The 17336-nt window shown below is 38.9% G+C and overlaps 1 protein-coding gene across 5 annotated transcripts in view; it reads left to right on the forward strand.

Annotated features, from left to right (window-relative positions):
- The first annotated feature begins 225 nt into the window (after positions 1–225).
- col19a1 (collagen, type XIX, alpha 1) overlaps positions 226–17336 on the forward strand; it is a 101602-nt gene continuing 84491 nt past the window's right edge. For 2 of the 5 annotated variants that reach the window (XR_004843943.2, XM_006800764.3), the window contains exons 1-9: positions 634–822; positions 3185–3306; positions 3920–3994; positions 4083–4182; positions 8880–9003; positions 9094–9369; positions 11658–11738; positions 12344–12463; positions 14854–14910. Coding sequence is in view for 4 of the 5 variants with exons in the window: in XM_006800764.3 (XP_006800827.1) it covers positions 3219–3306; positions 3920–3994; positions 4083–4182; positions 8880–9003; positions 9094–9369; positions 11658–11738; positions 12344–12463; positions 14854–14910 (921 nt within the window). In the remaining variant the exon portion in view is untranslated. Of the gene's footprint in view, positions 317–632; positions 823–3184; positions 3307–3919; positions 3995–4082; positions 4183–8879; positions 9004–9093; positions 9370–11657; positions 11739–12343; positions 12464–14853; positions 14911–17336 lie in introns of those variants that run through there. The other 3 variants (XM_035912041.2, XM_006800765.3, XM_006800766.3) reach the window with 3 other exon arrangements.

A 17336-nucleotide genomic window follows, 5' to 3' on the forward strand; every position in this document is an offset into this window, starting at 1 on the left:
AAAGAGATTACAATAATATGGATGTGACGAAACTCAGTTCACACAGTGGTAAACATTAGCAAACCCTCACTAAGTTTGGATAAAGTCTACACTCACAAGCCTGTCAAACCTGCATTTGAAACACAAGTTGTTGGCTACCATATAGCAGTATAGTATTGCAACATGGCATTTGGGTCTTCTAACTAAAATAGTATGTGGATTGAGTTTGTTGCTGTAGCACAAGGACTGCCCCTGAAAGCTGCCTTTATTAAACCTGCTCATCATTCCGCTTTATAATAAAGCATAACGTCTTTTTTATAAAGTGATGAATAGCCAGGTAAGCGTGGATCAGCATGAATACGCGTTGACACGTTTTGTATTCTGCACATATTTACTTTTAAGCTTGACTTGGATAATTCTAATTACTGCTAATATAAAAGTACCTTACTATCAAGTAAAGCCACATGCTTAGGGTCTTTATTGGGGATTTTTGATGAAATCATAATACATCAAACGCCGTGTAATACCCGCACCTGGCTTTTTTAATAACAGTTTGTTTGAACTGCAACCGGGCATTTATTTTACTGAATATCAAAGCTGTTTGACTGTGTGCTAGTCTTGTTTGCTGAACTCTCTGTCAGTGAACATTTCAGTAATAATGACAGAGTGGGAGGGCCACTCGGTGCAACTAATAAGGACAGCGATCGGGCTGGCGATCCCACTGTGACTTTTATTTCCAAGTCCTGGAATCCGGAATCGGACTGGTCGTATCCACACATGGACTATGCTTTTGTCGCGGTTTTTTTCTCTGTTTTCGCCTTAGAGGAAACTTTGTCAGATACTGTAAGTACTTATGGATCAAATTAATTTCACAGTAAACGAACATTTTAAAAAAGAAGAAGAAAAAAACGGCTTAATGTAGAAATCAGCTTGTGAATTTATTGAAAATCCCCTTTTAGCGAGCATATTTTGCATGTTTTCTCATGAAAGTGTGTTTTTGTTTTTTTATTTTATTTATTTGTTTTCCTACTTAAACTCCCGGCTTCATCCGTGTAACTTGTGCTGGGACCCATGCCTTAGAAACGGCTTATTTCTGATTTGCTTGCAGCTCTGCAGTAGTAAACACGCACCACATTTGACTATTTGTTAACCGCAAATTACGTAATATTCTAAACACTGAACGAATATCAAGTGCTACGTTTCATACTTATTAAAAAAATGCTCAAAAGCCCACAGCCAATCAGCGGTCGCGCATAGAAACACGCTTCTTTGAATATTGCATAGTTGCACTGAGTTATTGCCTCTGAGCGAAAGTGTCTGAATGACTGATGGATCGAACAACTTAAGTGCGCACGGTTTTGCCTGGTGCCTGTGATACATACGGGCTCATAGCCTCCGTGTAACTACCTTAAACTGCCCCTGTGTCCGTTTAGTTGATGCGGATATAGAGCAGCTGTGTACCATGCTGCTGCACCGGGGGGAGCGTGTGGGTTTAAAGTTGCAGCTTAACTCGCGCACAGACCTTGATAATATGACTGCGACTTGTAAAGGTGTGGAGTAACTGCGACAGCAGGGTCCGCCTGCAGAGCCGCGTCTGTTGCATGCATTTGCAGAAATGACCAGAATAATATTACTCCTCCACGCAGACACGGAATGTGATACCTCTGTACTGCCTGTGACGCTTGCATAGACGGGCTGTAGGAAGTGGCATGGTCACTTCATTATCGAGCGCCATGATACTGTAGGCCTGCATGTAAAACTTTATGATCAAGTGGGGGAAGGTTTGAAGGGTGGATGGGAATTATGTATGTATATATAAATGTATGGCACTTCTTTCTATTGCCTTTTTTGTAAGATAGATATTGGAATTACTTTAATTTGCTGCAGCTGTATTAGGGCCTTTTGAGATCTTTTTTAGGAATGTCTTCAGAGTTGTCATCCATGGTGGAAATAGATAAAGTCTTTGCAACTATGCTGCCACAAATTTAAAATCCTCCAAACTGCTTATTCATTAGGAGGTCACTTCATACTTTTAATGCATAATTTTAATATAGCACAATAAAACATGAGATTTTATCATGCACAGTACCTCAAGTGCATCTATTCAGATTCTTTTTAACCTGTACAACTTGAAGTCCTTGAAAGTCGTTGAAAAAGCCATGCGAAATTCTTTTACCTTCTGAGTTCATCTGTCAACATTATTTTGGCAGCGCACCAGTTTTTCAGGCAGAGCAATCTAGTCGTTTCTAAAAGTGTTAGTCTGAAAAGCCCACTAAAGTTGAGGGTGCTTTACCGACTGTACTTTGGAGCAAACACTCACCATCCAGTGTGACTACCCAAAAAATGTGTGGCGCCTCTGCAATGGCACGAGAGCAATCCAGAAGATTTTGTTTGGCAGCATAGTGAAATGGTTCAGGGGACTTTGTTGTAACTGGAGGTTTCCAGGTTTGATACTCGCATGTGATATCCTTGAAGAACAAAGTGTTGATTGAGTACTACATAAATAAAAGATCAAGGCTGGGGCAATATGATCAAGAAGCCAATCCCATCCCATCGTGCAATTACTGTCACACATACTGTAAATATAATTTGGAATATTGATTAAAAAAGAGGAGAGTAGATGAACAGACTGAATGGATTATAAGCTGTAAATGGAGAAGCTTGGCTCGATGGGTAAGCAGAACTTAAAGAGAAACATAGCTAAGTGTAAACACTGCTGCGGTATAAACATCTGAATTCATCACTGTATGAAAACCTTAATTAGAACAAAACAACGAACAACTCGCCAGCTTCACCATGGTGACGGAAATAAATCCAAAGTAAGGCTTTAGGGACATTTGAATGCACAAGCGAGTTAGGTAAAGCAGGAAAATCAGGCACATGTTAGTGCTGAATTCAATTCTGCAATAATACAACTTGCATATAATATAATGGAGTCATATTTCTAATAATGAAAAGAAGTGATTCGAATGTGACAGATGTGTGTATATTATTTCTTCATCATTTGAATGTAGACAAGTTTCTACACTAAATTGCTAAATGAATCCAAATAAATTAAAAGATACTGTTACCCAACATAATAGCATGCTTATAATAAAATGGGCGCATTGTTTTCTTGGGCTATTCTCTGTAATACAGTGTGTTTATCCATTGTTTAACTTAACTAAACTGAAGCTGAAATTAAAGCCATGTTGTTTCCATCCAGGTTTTCAGGTGGACTGCTTTCTAGAGCCAGAGCCATGATTTGCTTGTTAAGGTGGACTGCTCTCATTTGGACTTTAAATTCCATTCCTTGCGCTTTGGGGATGGCAGTGAGCGAACAATCAGGTATATGGGTTTGTTGTCTGCAACGTTTTGCTTCTAACAGCATATTCCTTTTAACAAAATAAGATGATTGATGGTGATATTTTACGAATAAACTACCAGCTCTCGACTCTGATCTTTTATTAATGTCAATTTCAAGAAGATGTAGACAGAAATATTTAGACTCTATTATAACAATAGACATTTGTCTGTGTCCAAATCCATCTTCATTCATTTTAGTTTGCAATGACTTTACTTGAATCCAAACTTTTGATTGATAAATATGTTACAAAACAATCAAAATGAATAAAGCTGATCTCCATTTCATTTTTTGTGAAGTTGATGTAGCCACGTCTCTAAATTGGATCCGACACTCTCGTTTCTTCATTTTTTTTAATGTTCTAGCAAAACTTTTAAAGATTAACAGAAAAAAACAACAACTTTTAACTGATTTTTCTGGTCTGATGTGTTTTTTCTCCTTAGGAAGTTTTTGCCTTAAAAAAATACAAGAAATGCACAGTGGAAATTATTTTGTGATGGATTCGCTGTCTTTTCTGATATCCTAGTAAAAAGTGCTTCAAAATATAAATGAACATCTGCACCCAACACAAACAATTTCTCGGTTGCTTTCCCCTAGATGGCTCATGCCCCCCTCTGAGTGTAGAGGAACACAGGTTTTCTGATGTTTTAGATCGTCCCCTGGAAATCACAGGTAGGTACTGAATGAACACGGTGGCTTTGTGGGGATGTAGACGTCGGCTTGTTCAAATCTAGTAACGCATTGTAATCCTGTCCCGCAGGATTTGATCTCACAGAAACGTTTCTTCTCCGAAAGGGAACAATCGCAGAAGACCTGCCATCATTTCGATTAGGAAGCAGTCCACTTATTAAGCCAACAAAGTAGGTAGCATTCACATCTGTGCTAGGGGTGCATATGTGTGTGTACATTCTTCATTATTTATGTTCGCATTGTTCACTGGGAGAAAACCTCACAATACAACCATGCTATAAAAATGTGTGTCCAAGGTTGTGATCAGTATTGAGCTGCAGGCTATTGCTCTCTGGCTCCTTCATGTGCGTCTTCCAAATATAAAGTTCTGCTTATTTCTTATAACTCAAATATTGCAGGACCTTATGATATTTTACTGCTAATGTGTGTCTTTATTGTGGTGGCTATAATGAGAATTTGAGCTCGCTTTCTTGGATTTGGCTGAAGAAAATCTAAATAAAAATAAACAGTGTAGCCATAACTGAATTTCACAGAAGGCTTGAACTGATGCAACCCAGATACACCCTGCTCAGAGCAATAGTTCTATTTGCCTTGGCTAATAAGGGCAAGCAGTGAGGTGAGCTGGTAGAGGGGGAATAATTTGAATTAATATATATTGCATTTTATTCTTGAAATCTCATAAGGGCAAAAACTGGGACATAAAGGAATGGGGGAAAAAGTCCCAAGCTTGTATAATAAGACAGGAATATTAAAATGACTATGTAAATGACACATTCACTTACTGAAGACCTTTATTCCCCGGTCATCTGGCAGGGTCATGTTGTGGCGTCACCTTGCTGCTGCTGATGTGACGTGTATAGTAGCATCATATTTTATAGAATTTATAAAAGCCTATTGCCCTTTTTACATTTGTATCACATGAGACCTGGGACATAAGTGAAAGCGCGATGGTTTGCATAAATTATACTGAGGTTTTAAAAACGAATCCTGAGATATTCATTGTTTTGTGTCCTCGGGTTGTAACAGTGAAAGAGAACACTTTGTCATTCTTCCAGGAGGGCAGGATATTTTTAGTATTTTTATATGCAACTGTAAACATTTACTGCCTCCCTCTGTCTCCCCCTCTCCCTCCTTGGCTGGGTGAAAAAAAAATCTTTGAGCCAGGTGATTTGTGATCTGCTTCCCTGTTCAGTCAACCAGCTGAAAATACATTCACTTCAGCCCTTCACTCAGTCTGGGCCCATAGTGCAAGAAGATGCTGCCTCTCGGTGACGCTGCTGACAGTGTCATTGGTTATAGTGGCAGGACTGCGATCCCTCTCATATCCAATTATCTAAGTACTTTGACAGGTGATACTGCATGTCAGCTGAGGAGGGAAAGCGAGGGCAATTGCACGAAGCAGGAGGCCCCAGTGCCCCTGCCACAGCCAGTAAAACATTGCTCACTCCTCTCGCAGCATATGCAGCAATAGATGCGTAGATATGGCTGATGTTCTGCCCACTCCTTGGCACAATACACATTACGGTTCATAGATCACTGCTGACACACTCGTGGAACATTTGTGTGAGGGAGCACATTTGCCCAGCAAAAAGCAACAAATATTCATCCATAGAGTATTAAAGCAGTGTTGCAGTTGCTCCCAGCATATTTATAGCTTATTTATGTCTGCTCTGGCTCTCTTTGGATCATATACTAACTTGTGTCTCACATCTGAAATGCATGTTGGTCTATGGACTACATTTTAAATATGTTTAAATGGTTCTCAACTGTCTGTCTTACATATTGTTGTACATAGTTTAGCAACTCAAGCTCTTCAAGCTTCAGTAGAATTTGCAATAGACCCCATTTTTGTGCTCAAATCGGTACCAAGTTCTGCTTTTGAGCAGGTACTGTAGCTTTTTTGGGGTGTTTTTGCTAACAATGCAAATCAAGCAAAACAGGGGTTTAATCAGCACTTCTTTTTAATGTGACTGCAAAATCTTATAATGCAGCTTATGCTGAGATTTGTTTAGCAACCGACAGTTTTAGCAATTTGTAACTGTTGTGGCAGCTTATTCATCATACAGGCTTACTGTGGTCTACTAGTTTACTAGTTTACATTCTACCTGGGTTGGGAAGTTGCAGAGTGCCCTCTTTGCTTTCACATTAACTTGCTGTTTGGTTATGTAGAGCTATCAAAACCATGTAATTAGTAATTACTCCCACTTAGTATCTTTGCCCTACATGTAAATTGTGCTTTAAGCACAGCCAGTGCATTAAACTTCTGACCAAGTGTCCATATGTTAGGATTTGGACGAGAAGCTGCTTCACTATTGCCACAACACCACAAACGCCAAAGGATACTTCTGGGATGCCAGTGGCTTTGACACCACAGGAATGAGGATGAGCTCGTCTTAAAAAACCTAGCTACCTTCGTGCACCTCAGCTGTACAAAGTAAAATGTCTATATTCTAGATCAAATCCATGCCAGTAAAAGAAGTAATAGCCATTTGGCGCTTGAATGATGGATCTAGGGTAAAAACTGACACGGTTAAGTCAACTTTGAACTGCGCAGAGATTGAATGTCAGTGATAAGGACGCGAGCCAACTAGGCTTGCATTTGAGATTTGATTGTTTCAGCTGTAGCAATCTGATTCCTCTAGCTCAGTTTAAAGACTCTTCCTGGATAGGATTTCTTACAAGGCAGGAGACTTAAGTCTCTTCCATAAGATTGCCTGCCAGAAAAGTGGTGTTGCTGTGATAATTCTGTCAAACCATTGTGTCAGCCAAGCAACGCAGACAGTCAAAACACGTTCCAAGAATGGTGAGAGTTTCCAGAAAGCACATGATCACTCCTTATAAAAATGGAATTAGCTCTGAATGTAATTCTTGTGTCATGGTGTTACTCTGCGTGATCTTGTGTGCTTCTCTTATTATGGTTGTGCACACACAAAACTATTGTAATACTCTGAGGTGTTTTTCCTCTGCTCTCCCTTACTGCTATGGACGTTCCATTGCTTTGGCTTGAAACCAGACCCTACTTCTTCACACTGTAAAATACAAGCCTATAGTAAGCAGTCATTATAAGGTTTGCATTGAAACAAAGATTTACTAATGAATGTGATCTGGAATGCATTTCTTTTTGTTCCAAAGTGTATTTCCCAAAACAAATTATTTTTATTCAAATGGGACTTGTAAAAGAAAATGCTGGCAGGATCACTTACAGTATGTTGTGGAAGTGTTTTGCATGTGTACTAGGGAAATTGAATGCAAATCCTTCTAAGTCATGCAGAGTAACACTTTCCCAAAGAATCAGACAAGCAGTGTCAAAACAAGTAACACAGAGCTCCACATTTGGCCACTTAACCACCGGGGCAGTCAACGCAAGGTCAGGGTTGGCGTAATCACATACAGAGATTTTAAAAAGCTGTTTTGGCAGTGAACCAGTAGAAATAAATGGAAATCTTCTTTTTTTTCCTTTTTTAATTCACTCATTATCACCTACTAAATCATGCTGAGTAGCATTTTACCAAATAATTAAACTGTGGTCAAGGTAACCAACTCTGAACTCAAGGTTTAGCCACTTAGCCATAGCAGTCAACACAATGTCATGACCTTTAACCCTCTAGCCTCTCATAGAGAACTGTGCCAACCCACTGAAAGAACTTTGTGAAAAAGGGTGTAAAGTGTGGTACAAATAAGAATTCTCTTTTATTTTATGATGTTTCTTGCTCCTTAATAATGATGTGTAATCCATTTAGTACAAATAGGTACTGCATGTGCAGCCTTAAAATGTTCTGCACTGCATTTATTTTCAGAATCTCACTTTTATAAATTGCCACGTCACTTTTGATATTGAATTGCTGCTGAAATAATCCTTTAGCCCTTAGGCAACAAATGACCTTCCCAGTCCTCGGCCCCTCACGGAAGCATTTGATTTTTCAGGAGCTTTAACTTGGCGCATTTATCATTTTAGTCATGTACCGTGCACACCAAAAAAATCGCAAAGAATTCAAGGGACACAATAGAAGAGGGTAGGAAGCTCTGAGAGAATGGGAGATGATATATTGGAGTGAAAACTAATTTCCAACCTGTCTGAGGAAACACTCTCTCTCGCTTCCTCCCCCAGGCTGTGCTCTGCCTTCTCAATGACCTTATCATTGCATTATTATTATTTTTGCTGATCTTGATTTATTATGTTTATGCTCTTCCACTTTTGGCTGTTAATTTGAGTGTGGAGTTGGGTTATAGGTTATAGTATTTTGAAGGATATAATGTTTTTTGTTTTTGTTTTTTTTAGCACAACGTAGAAAATAGTGAAAGAGAGTGAGGGTGTGGGCTGAGCAACGAGTTAGTGAATAAGATGTAAATCATTTGGGAGTGGGTATGATTTGAAATATGATATTGTTTTTCTTATATATTCCAGTTTTTTTCTGTGTATTTTTCCTCTGCTGGAGGACAGGAAAGGTGTGTTATTTGACTTTACAGAGTGGCTGAGGTCATAGACATAAACCCTCTGTAACTGTGCGTGTGCGTCGTATGTCAGCGAGGTAAAAGATTGACTTCTATGACTTTGGATCAATGTCTATATGCTTTCATCCATCTGAGTGACAGGGAAGCCTGTATAAAATACATCAAGCTAAATGGAATTAAGTTTGTCAGGTTTATTTATGTGGATGTCTCTGCAGCAAGAGGATACTGAAATTATATTGATCACTGAAGCTGATTGGCTGGTTCATTATCCAGTCCCTGAAAGCTTCAAAGTGCCTTACATTCTGCACTGAAAAATTAAACCGGACACTGTTATTCAATTTTTTAAAACTATTTCAAAGTTAAATTTAATATTGGTGCTCTGTTGGAATGTAACTGTTCCTGATGTTCTTTTTAGACTCATATTTCCAAATGGGCTTCCAAGTGAGTACTCCCTTGTCTCCATCTGGCGGGTAAGAAGAACTACAAAAAAAGATCGGTGGTATCTTTGGCAGATATTTGATCAGTCAGGAGGCAGTCAGGTTAGTGCCAATATATATTTGAATTCTGTGTAATAGTTTGAGTATGTACACATATATGGTGCGGTGACAGTCCTCTTCTTTACATCTCAGGTAAATGTTGTGGTTGACGGCGACAAGAAGGTGGTGGAGTTTTCTTTCCAGAGCCTGCTGAAGAACACTCTCCGCTACACTTTTAAAAGCCGTGACCTCCATGCCCTGTTTGATCGCCAGTGGCACAAGCTGAGCATTTCTGTACAGACCAACGCCGTCTCCATTTACATGGACTGCAAGCTAATAGAAAGAAGAGCGACTGATGAGAGGGCCAGCATTGACCCCAGTGGGCGCACACTGATCACAACACGGATAGAGGATGGACGGCCTGTAGATGTATGTCCCATGATAAACACGTGTGGAGCACATTTTTTTTTCTCAACTGCAAATTTAGCAGTTTGTTATTCAATATGTTCACTTATCCAATATGAAAGCACCCCCTACTGCTTTCAAACAACATTCAAAACATGTGTCAGGTGCATCTTAATCAGTTTAAGTCTTCAGTTTTACATATGTTCACGACAGACTCAACACATACAGTGCTGTACAAAACTCTTGGGCCACTCCTCATTTCTTTGTATTTTGTTCCCAGTGAGACAGGCTCGAGCAATTGCTCTTCAGTCTTTCTGAAGGTCTTTCAGAGTTTTTCTTTGGACATTGGATACTTTTTCATTCATTTTCAGTCCACTCCTTGTAACTTCAGGGGATTTTTTTTATTTATTTGTCAAGACACTTAAATCATAAATCAATCTTGTGTCTACACATAATAGACAATTTTGGAAAGAACCAATTTAAAAAAATATCTTTAGGCACATTGTTTCTAGCAGATTGGTGCCAAACACATATTTTTTCCCCATTTCAAATGCCTGTCAAATAGTCCAGTTTGACAGGCATAAATATTGTTTTTGCACCAATAAGGTGATTCCCAAAGAACCAGATAATTTCAGAAAACTGGACAATTGGAAAGCACAGCTATTTACAACAGATGAACATGATCTGAAAGTCATGTCCTTAAGAAATAGAGGGGGAAAGCAACAAAGATCTAACAGATGCATCTGGCCCATTTGTTGATCCATCTACGGTTCACTGAAGCCTCAACAGAAATGGCCAAGGAAGAGGAGCAGGGAGAAAAGGCTTAGCTATGCTAAATTACATACACAGCCACAAAGTGGCAAAAGGTCTTATGGAGTGATGAATCCAAATTTTAATTTTTGGGGTTCAAATTTATGGAGCAGGTTTGCAGAAAAGCACAATAGCAAATGTCTACAATCACTTGTAAAACATGGTGGAGGCTCTGTAACGGTTTCAACGAGTGGTGTCGGGGATCTTGTCAAAACTGATGGAATCATGAACACAGAAAAGTACTGGGATGATATGAGATGATATGGGATGATCTTGAATGGGAACATAATAAAAAGCAACCAACATCCAAAGAAGAGCTTTGTATGTCCTTCACGAAGCCTGGAGAATTATTCCTGAACAGTACTTCAACAAATTAGTAGTAAGCTTGACTTCAGGCTGTGCTGAAGATTAAATAATAATAGTGGTGGTCATAGCAAATACTGACTCTCAAGCTCATTTGAATAATATGTTGCATTGCAACTATATTTCCACGTATGTTTGCACATTTTTTAATGAATCACTGTACCTGTTTCCAATTTTCCTAGCAAAAACGAAAAAATGAGGGGTGGCTCATGACTTTCCCACCATACTATAATAGATGGATGCTTCTACTGTAGTGTAAGTGTAGTGTAACCACTGCAAGCCATATAATTTTTCAGATAAATGAATTAAAAATAATCTAAAGGCTACCAACACCAGAAACAGTCCAGAGATCCAGTTACGTCCACCTGTGTGAGTAGAGTTAGCAGACAACTAGCAGCCTAGTCTTCACCCACCTGTCACTTCAAGCAGCAGCAGTGCTTTTAATGCAAATGGGTGACCTATAAACAAAGTAACTCCTGTACAGCTTTTACAAAAGTGGGAAATTAGTTAAAAAGAGCATATTTGTTCACTTTTATTTAATAATGCAGTACTGGAGAAGAAACATGTTTACTGTGCTGAGCAGTAACCATGTTTATTCATGTTTATTCAAGTCAGGCACTTTAGCGCTGGAGTCTGTTGGGTTGCTTTTGGAGTCAGCCTGAAGTGACTATTCAGTGAACTGCATTTGTTGGCACTTCCGCATTGGCTTCATTTTTCAGCCCCGGAGGTGGCCAAAGTGCCAAAAACAACAAAAGGTCACCTTGCCATTAGGTCAACCGTGCCTCTGGATAGACCTTGGCTTAAGAAGGATTAACAGCTGACTTTTTATCCTTTGTGACTGATAATATAAGTAACACCTCAAAAAAACCAACAACATAGGTTTCAAATTCTCATCTGAACCAGTTGCAAGTCATGCGGAAGTTGAAGCTTTTTAAAAATATATGTTATGTTTTTAATGTGGTGCTTTGGAGATGCTTTGCAGGCGACAGGAGTTGCAGCGTTGGGACATTAAGGCTACAGTAGCTGACAAGTGAACAAATTGTGCTGTCTGAGCCAGTGAAGTGTGGACATTTGTCAGTTAAAAGAGGAGCATGACAAGATGACGAAACTGTTGAATAATGATGTGATTGTCTCCACAGATTGAACTGAAACAATTTCTAATCTACTGTGACCCTTACATAGCTGAGCTGGAAAACTGCTGTGAGCTCCAGGAGCCAAAGGTAAAACGCTTTAACGCCTCAAAAAACTACTGAACTTACCATTATTATTATTTTTATTTACAATAAAGACTAAGAGGTAATGAGCTGTAAAAAAAAGACATTTGTGTTTTGTTATGCATTTCACAAGTAAGAAAATAAATTAGGTGACTTTTTTTCTTTAAAAAGTGAAAGACATTTAAGCTTCTTGGTAATCGTGTGCCACATACTGTACGGCTCAACTTTAACCATTACATAAAAGTGTAAGAAGATTTTTGTGTCATCCACAAGAATGCCCGGCCCCAGTTAGAAATGTAATAAGATAGAACTTCTATCATCATAAAACCATTATGAGCTAATGTTACGGTGATTCCAAATGGAGATGTGACCTTTGAACTCTTGTCATTGCATTTCTCCCTAAGCATCCTGCCATGTCAGTGTAAAGTTACTCTTAGAGAATTCTCACAACCTTGAGAAGTGCTTATGACAGGTTGTAAGCTTCACATAAGCATAAAAAGGTTGTCTGGGTGAAGTGTGCTGCACGTGACAGTGGCTTGATTTGTTTTTTTGCCCTGAAGCAAGAACACAAAGGAAAGCGTCTAAGTAGTGAAATTTCTGTATTGATCCAGTGTGGAGCCGAGAGGACATTTAATGGGACTGCCCCTCCCCTGGTTAGAGCTCAGATCCCCTTGATGCTGTCTCAGCCAGCCCCACAGTCCATTGACAGATGTCACTGTCCAGCTGAAAAGGTACACTCAATTCAACCCAGCAGGGGCTTCTAATTGAGTGAATGTAATGGCTGCTGAAACTGAGCCAGCCTTTGATTTGACGCCACGTGTACTCAATCCGATATGGGCATTCTAGAGATGGTTAAACACCATTTATATCAAAAACTATTTTTCTGCAATGCCAACCAAACACATTACAGTCCAAATGTATTTACAAATGCAGCTATAATTCTCCCAAGCATGGCAAATATGCACTGTGCAATAGATCTGTGAAGCTTTCACCTGCAGATATTAATGTTGCCTTCAATAACAAACTAAGACGGTATAGCCGCAAGGTGATGTCTTTTATCAGTGGAAATAGATATGAGATACTGGAATATACTCGGATAGTAAAAAAAAAGATTATATTTTTAAGTAACATATGACTAAAAACATCATTGCTTACTGCAGGTGCAGTATATTACTTATATTTCTTTACTGGCAAAAAAACAAGTAATATTTCTGTTATGTCAAATGCAGTTATGGTCAGATGCTTATACACACTCATCATGCACGTGAATGTCGTGGTAATTTGGGGCTTTTTTAATTTCTTTGAATAGTTCTTTTTCCAAGTTGGAATAACTGTACAACATATATCTTTAATCACTTAAAAAAACAAGAATTTGGTGCATAAGTTTCAGTTTATTTTGGATTTTCTTTCATCCACATAAGGTGAAAAGTATACATACAAGCTCAAATATATAAATATATTCGCAAAACACAAATCTGGATTAGGTGGTGCTTACAGTGTCCTTTGACTTGACAAAGCCAAGTCCTATTAACATCTCACTAATAGCGTGATTGATTACAACTGGTAGTTTCTCTTTGCCAGCATAAAAAAACTGACGAATATCACAAAAATGGGAAAGTCCAAGGTTTTGGATAAAGCCGGCTAACATTAAGGTCGAGGAATGGCTTCCCAAAAGCCCCAACCTCAGCCTTACTGTAAATCTACCTAAACACTATGTCTGTGCCAGGATATCAACCACTTCAAATGTACTCTACCAGTTCTGCCAAGAAGAGTGGTCAAATAACCAGTCAGGATTCCAGTGTTGGGAAGGTTACTTTTAAAATGTATTCCATTACAGATTACAGAATACATGCCCCAAAATGTATTCTGTAATGTATTCCGTTACGTTACTCGATGAGAGTAACGTATTCTGAATACTTTGGATTACTTAATATATGCTGTTTACAACTACGTGAATGTACTATTGCTGTGATTTATTACTGTTACTGACGGTCCGCAGCTCCGAACCATAGTAAAGAAACCTCTGACTAATACGGGTTCATGTCAGGCTCGTAGCTGAAAAATAGCTTTACTTTGTTGTCTGGGTCAACTTTGTTAGCTAGAGACAGAGAGGCGTTGCAAGGCTGCTCCAACCGAACTTATTGTTTCGGAGGAAAACACGAACACAGTGTACAGTCGAGTCATAGCTTACTTACAACTGGGCTCGCCAGGCACTCTTCTTGGCTGCAGTGGTTATTATTATATTTACATGCTTCTAGCTCCCGTTTTTGCTAGATGACAACTCATACTTTTCCTTTTTCTCCCTCCCTCGCTCACAGACACATAAGGTGTATGGCAGTCCATTCTCCCTGCAGTACGGACTACACTGCCTATGATGTTACATTCTTTAGAGCTATACCTGTAGCATTCTGCCTATTAGCTTAGCACAACAACAACAACAACAACAAAAAGGCCTCTCTCATCCAGGAAACACGCAGAGAGAGAGCGTCACCCTGTAACCATGGCAACCATAACGCTGCCGCCTGGAACAACAGAACGTAGCTGTCAAACAAAACCGAAACAGTCCTGACCCGCGACAATATGAAACAGGAAAGTACCGCAGTGTAATCCATTTATTTCAACAAAGTAACTGTATTCTAAATACCACCTTTTTAAACGGTAACTGTAACGGAATACAGTTACTCATATTTTGTATTTTAAATACGTAACGGCGGTACATGTATTCCGTTACTCCCCAACACTGCAGGATTCTGCCAAAAGCACCTGGTTGAGGTGCAACTTCCTAAGGGAAATTTAATCAAATTTTAGTGGGTGTGTATGGATATTTGAGGCTGTGTGTAGGCTTTGACCCTGTGTGAATTGGAGAAAATCCAAAATAAATTCAAACTTTATCACCCAATTGTTGTTTTTTAAAGTCATTAAAGATGTATGCTGCACAATTTTTCCACCCTGGTAAAAAGAAAATTTCGAAGAAATCATTAAAAGCCCAGTATTACCATGGGATTTGTACCCACGATGTGTGTAAGTAAACAGCTGACTGCAACTGTATGTTAAAAGATTCATGCTGTTGATATAAATGTGTCTACATATAGTTTCAGTCCTGCATGTTATGTGTGCACAGGCTGGTCTTCCAGGAGTAGCTGGACTGCCAGGACAAAAAGGAGATAAAGGGGAAAAGGTAAGGGCCAGATTTTTAGTGCTTTTTGATAAATGCGTTTGTCTTGACATCTATTCAAGGGAAAATGGAGTTGTTCAGGAAATGTTAGTGATTTCACACAAGTTTCAACTTGATCTTGTCAGCATTGTGTTCCGCACCTTTGTTGCAAATGACCATAGTTTTGTTCTCAGATACTCTTAGCTGCAGCAGTGGGTTTGCTTTCTGGGCAGTGTTGCTGGTTTTCCAGGACAGCTACAAGGTCTAAATGTCAAGAAAGACAGCAAGTCCCCGTAGGACGCATTTATACTTCATTGTTAGAGGAAGAGAAATAGAGCTTTCTTTCAGCAGGGAAATATCTATATTGGAATGCCTAGCAAAGTCCATGTTCTTCAGTCAAGGTCCTTTGGAGAGGCTACTGTGCAATTATCTGCAAGCATTCACATTTTCTCCCAAATATCCCAAGCAGTGTGAATTGGTAAATCATACATTTGTTCAATCACTTGAAAATTGGTGTAGTTTAAAAAAAAGATTCATGACAGCTCAATAGACAAGTGGAAATGTAAATTGTAAATGCCCAGTCACTGAAAATTGTGGGTGTCGTGTCAGTTGGAGGACAAGAAAAACATGAAGGAACCATCAAATACCGAGACAAAAAGTGTTATTATTCCCTAGACAAATCACATTGTTTGGAGAGTCAAATCCCCTTTTAGCTGCCTGTACAAGGTTAAAAAGTGACAAAAGGGAGAAAGCTGTGAATGAAAAGAGGGACGAGCAGGTGGTGGTACTGTACGCCTGATAAGAATATATGGCTTTTGGGGGTCAGTATCCTAATTACCATGATGTGGCTGTGGGATTAAGATATGTAGGATGACTGTAAGAGTTTTTGTTCCGTTAAAAACCAGTCATTTCTGCAAGGCACAAAAGCATCATTTTAAATCATTTATACCTTTAGCATCCAACTCTGGAATTTGTAATTGGGCTTTTTTGAGCTTTCTACACCGTGAGTTGTTACTGCTGCTAAAGTGGCATCGTGATTAGTGCTGGTAATCCTTTGAACAGCACCAAAAATGTACTGCCTGTGTGCAAGCATATGATTATAGATTGTTTTTCTTTCTAGCAGAGTAAAAAGGACTATATTTCGTCACTTTTGCATGCCAGTTGTTACAATGTCACTGAAAATCTGGAGACACTGAACATCTGTAATTGTTAGAACAAATACATTTAAATATCATTTTTAAACTAGCTTTGTTTAAGAAAGAAAGTAAGAAGGAAAGGAAAACAGGTTGCTCTAATCAAATACGTTGATGTGCTATAATTGGCCTCTAATGATTCTTAAATGACCCAGCAGAGATCGGTTCTCAAGCTGTAATGTGTCTGTGCATTTGGAATGTGGTTGAAGTGCTGGTGATTAATTATTTTCTGGTAATTGGTGTGGGTATTTAAAGTGGGTAAAATGTAACAGGCTGCTGGTTCAGCAGGCACTGTGCAAGTTGTCAGTGCTTTTGTTACATCAAAAAATAGCCTTATAATGTCCCAGTAAGTGTTAACCTGGTACCTAAATGATGTCCAAATAGGACTTTAGCACATATCTTTTATCTGTCTACAAATGAACCAACAATAATATGAACATGCTTCTTACCCAGGGCCCTTCCTTTTTTTATTGTTATTATTTTTCTGCAGGCCACATCGTGCGCTATGACTCAGTTACTCATGCTGTTAACACCTGAAATTTAATTTCAGGTTTTCAACAAATCAATACTTGGCAAGATTTGTTTACTGACTGAACAACAAAATTTATAACAAATCCTATTAATGGCTTGAACACTAAATCAATGGCGTTAAGCAAAGACATGATCAGGGGCCACACATTCATGACTAAGCCATCTCGTTCAGTCAGTTAACCCACCACCGTTATTAAAAGCAGAAGCTAAAAAGAACCCTGGTGATTTTTTAGTAGTTATATTAGACCAGCTGTTGCGACTGCTGATCAGATAAATGTGATTTTGCAGCCACATTGAATAGAAACTTATACATGAGCTAAACTAAGAGCCAGGCACACTTCAGTTGCATTTCTAATATAGTTCTATTTTCACCTTTTTTTCTTGATCTTTTTATTCACCTCTTCAATCACTTTTTATTAATGCTATGATGTAGTAAATTAGCTGCTCAAAGTGCAGAACACACAAAAAACATCCATCCATCCGCTCTCTTATGCTTATCTAATTCAGGGACGTGGGAGCTGGTGCCTTTCCCTGCTCCCGTAGGGTGAGTGCTGCGGTACACACTGACAGCTTTCTAGTGTGACACAGAGCTACAAAAAACATTTTCAATAAAAATATAATCTTCAATTCAAGTTTAATACTTGTTCATATGCAGATGACAATTGAAATCAATACTTCAGCTATACCAGCATGAAACCATCTGTGTACTGACAGTAAGATACACAC

The sequence above is a fragment of the Neolamprologus brichardi genome, chromosome 13 (assembly GCF_056152115.1).
Source record: "Neolamprologus brichardi isolate AB-2024 chromosome 13, ASM5615211v1, whole genome shotgun sequence".
Taxonomy (NCBI): Eukaryota; Metazoa; Chordata; class Actinopteri; order Cichliformes; family Cichlidae; genus Neolamprologus; species Neolamprologus brichardi.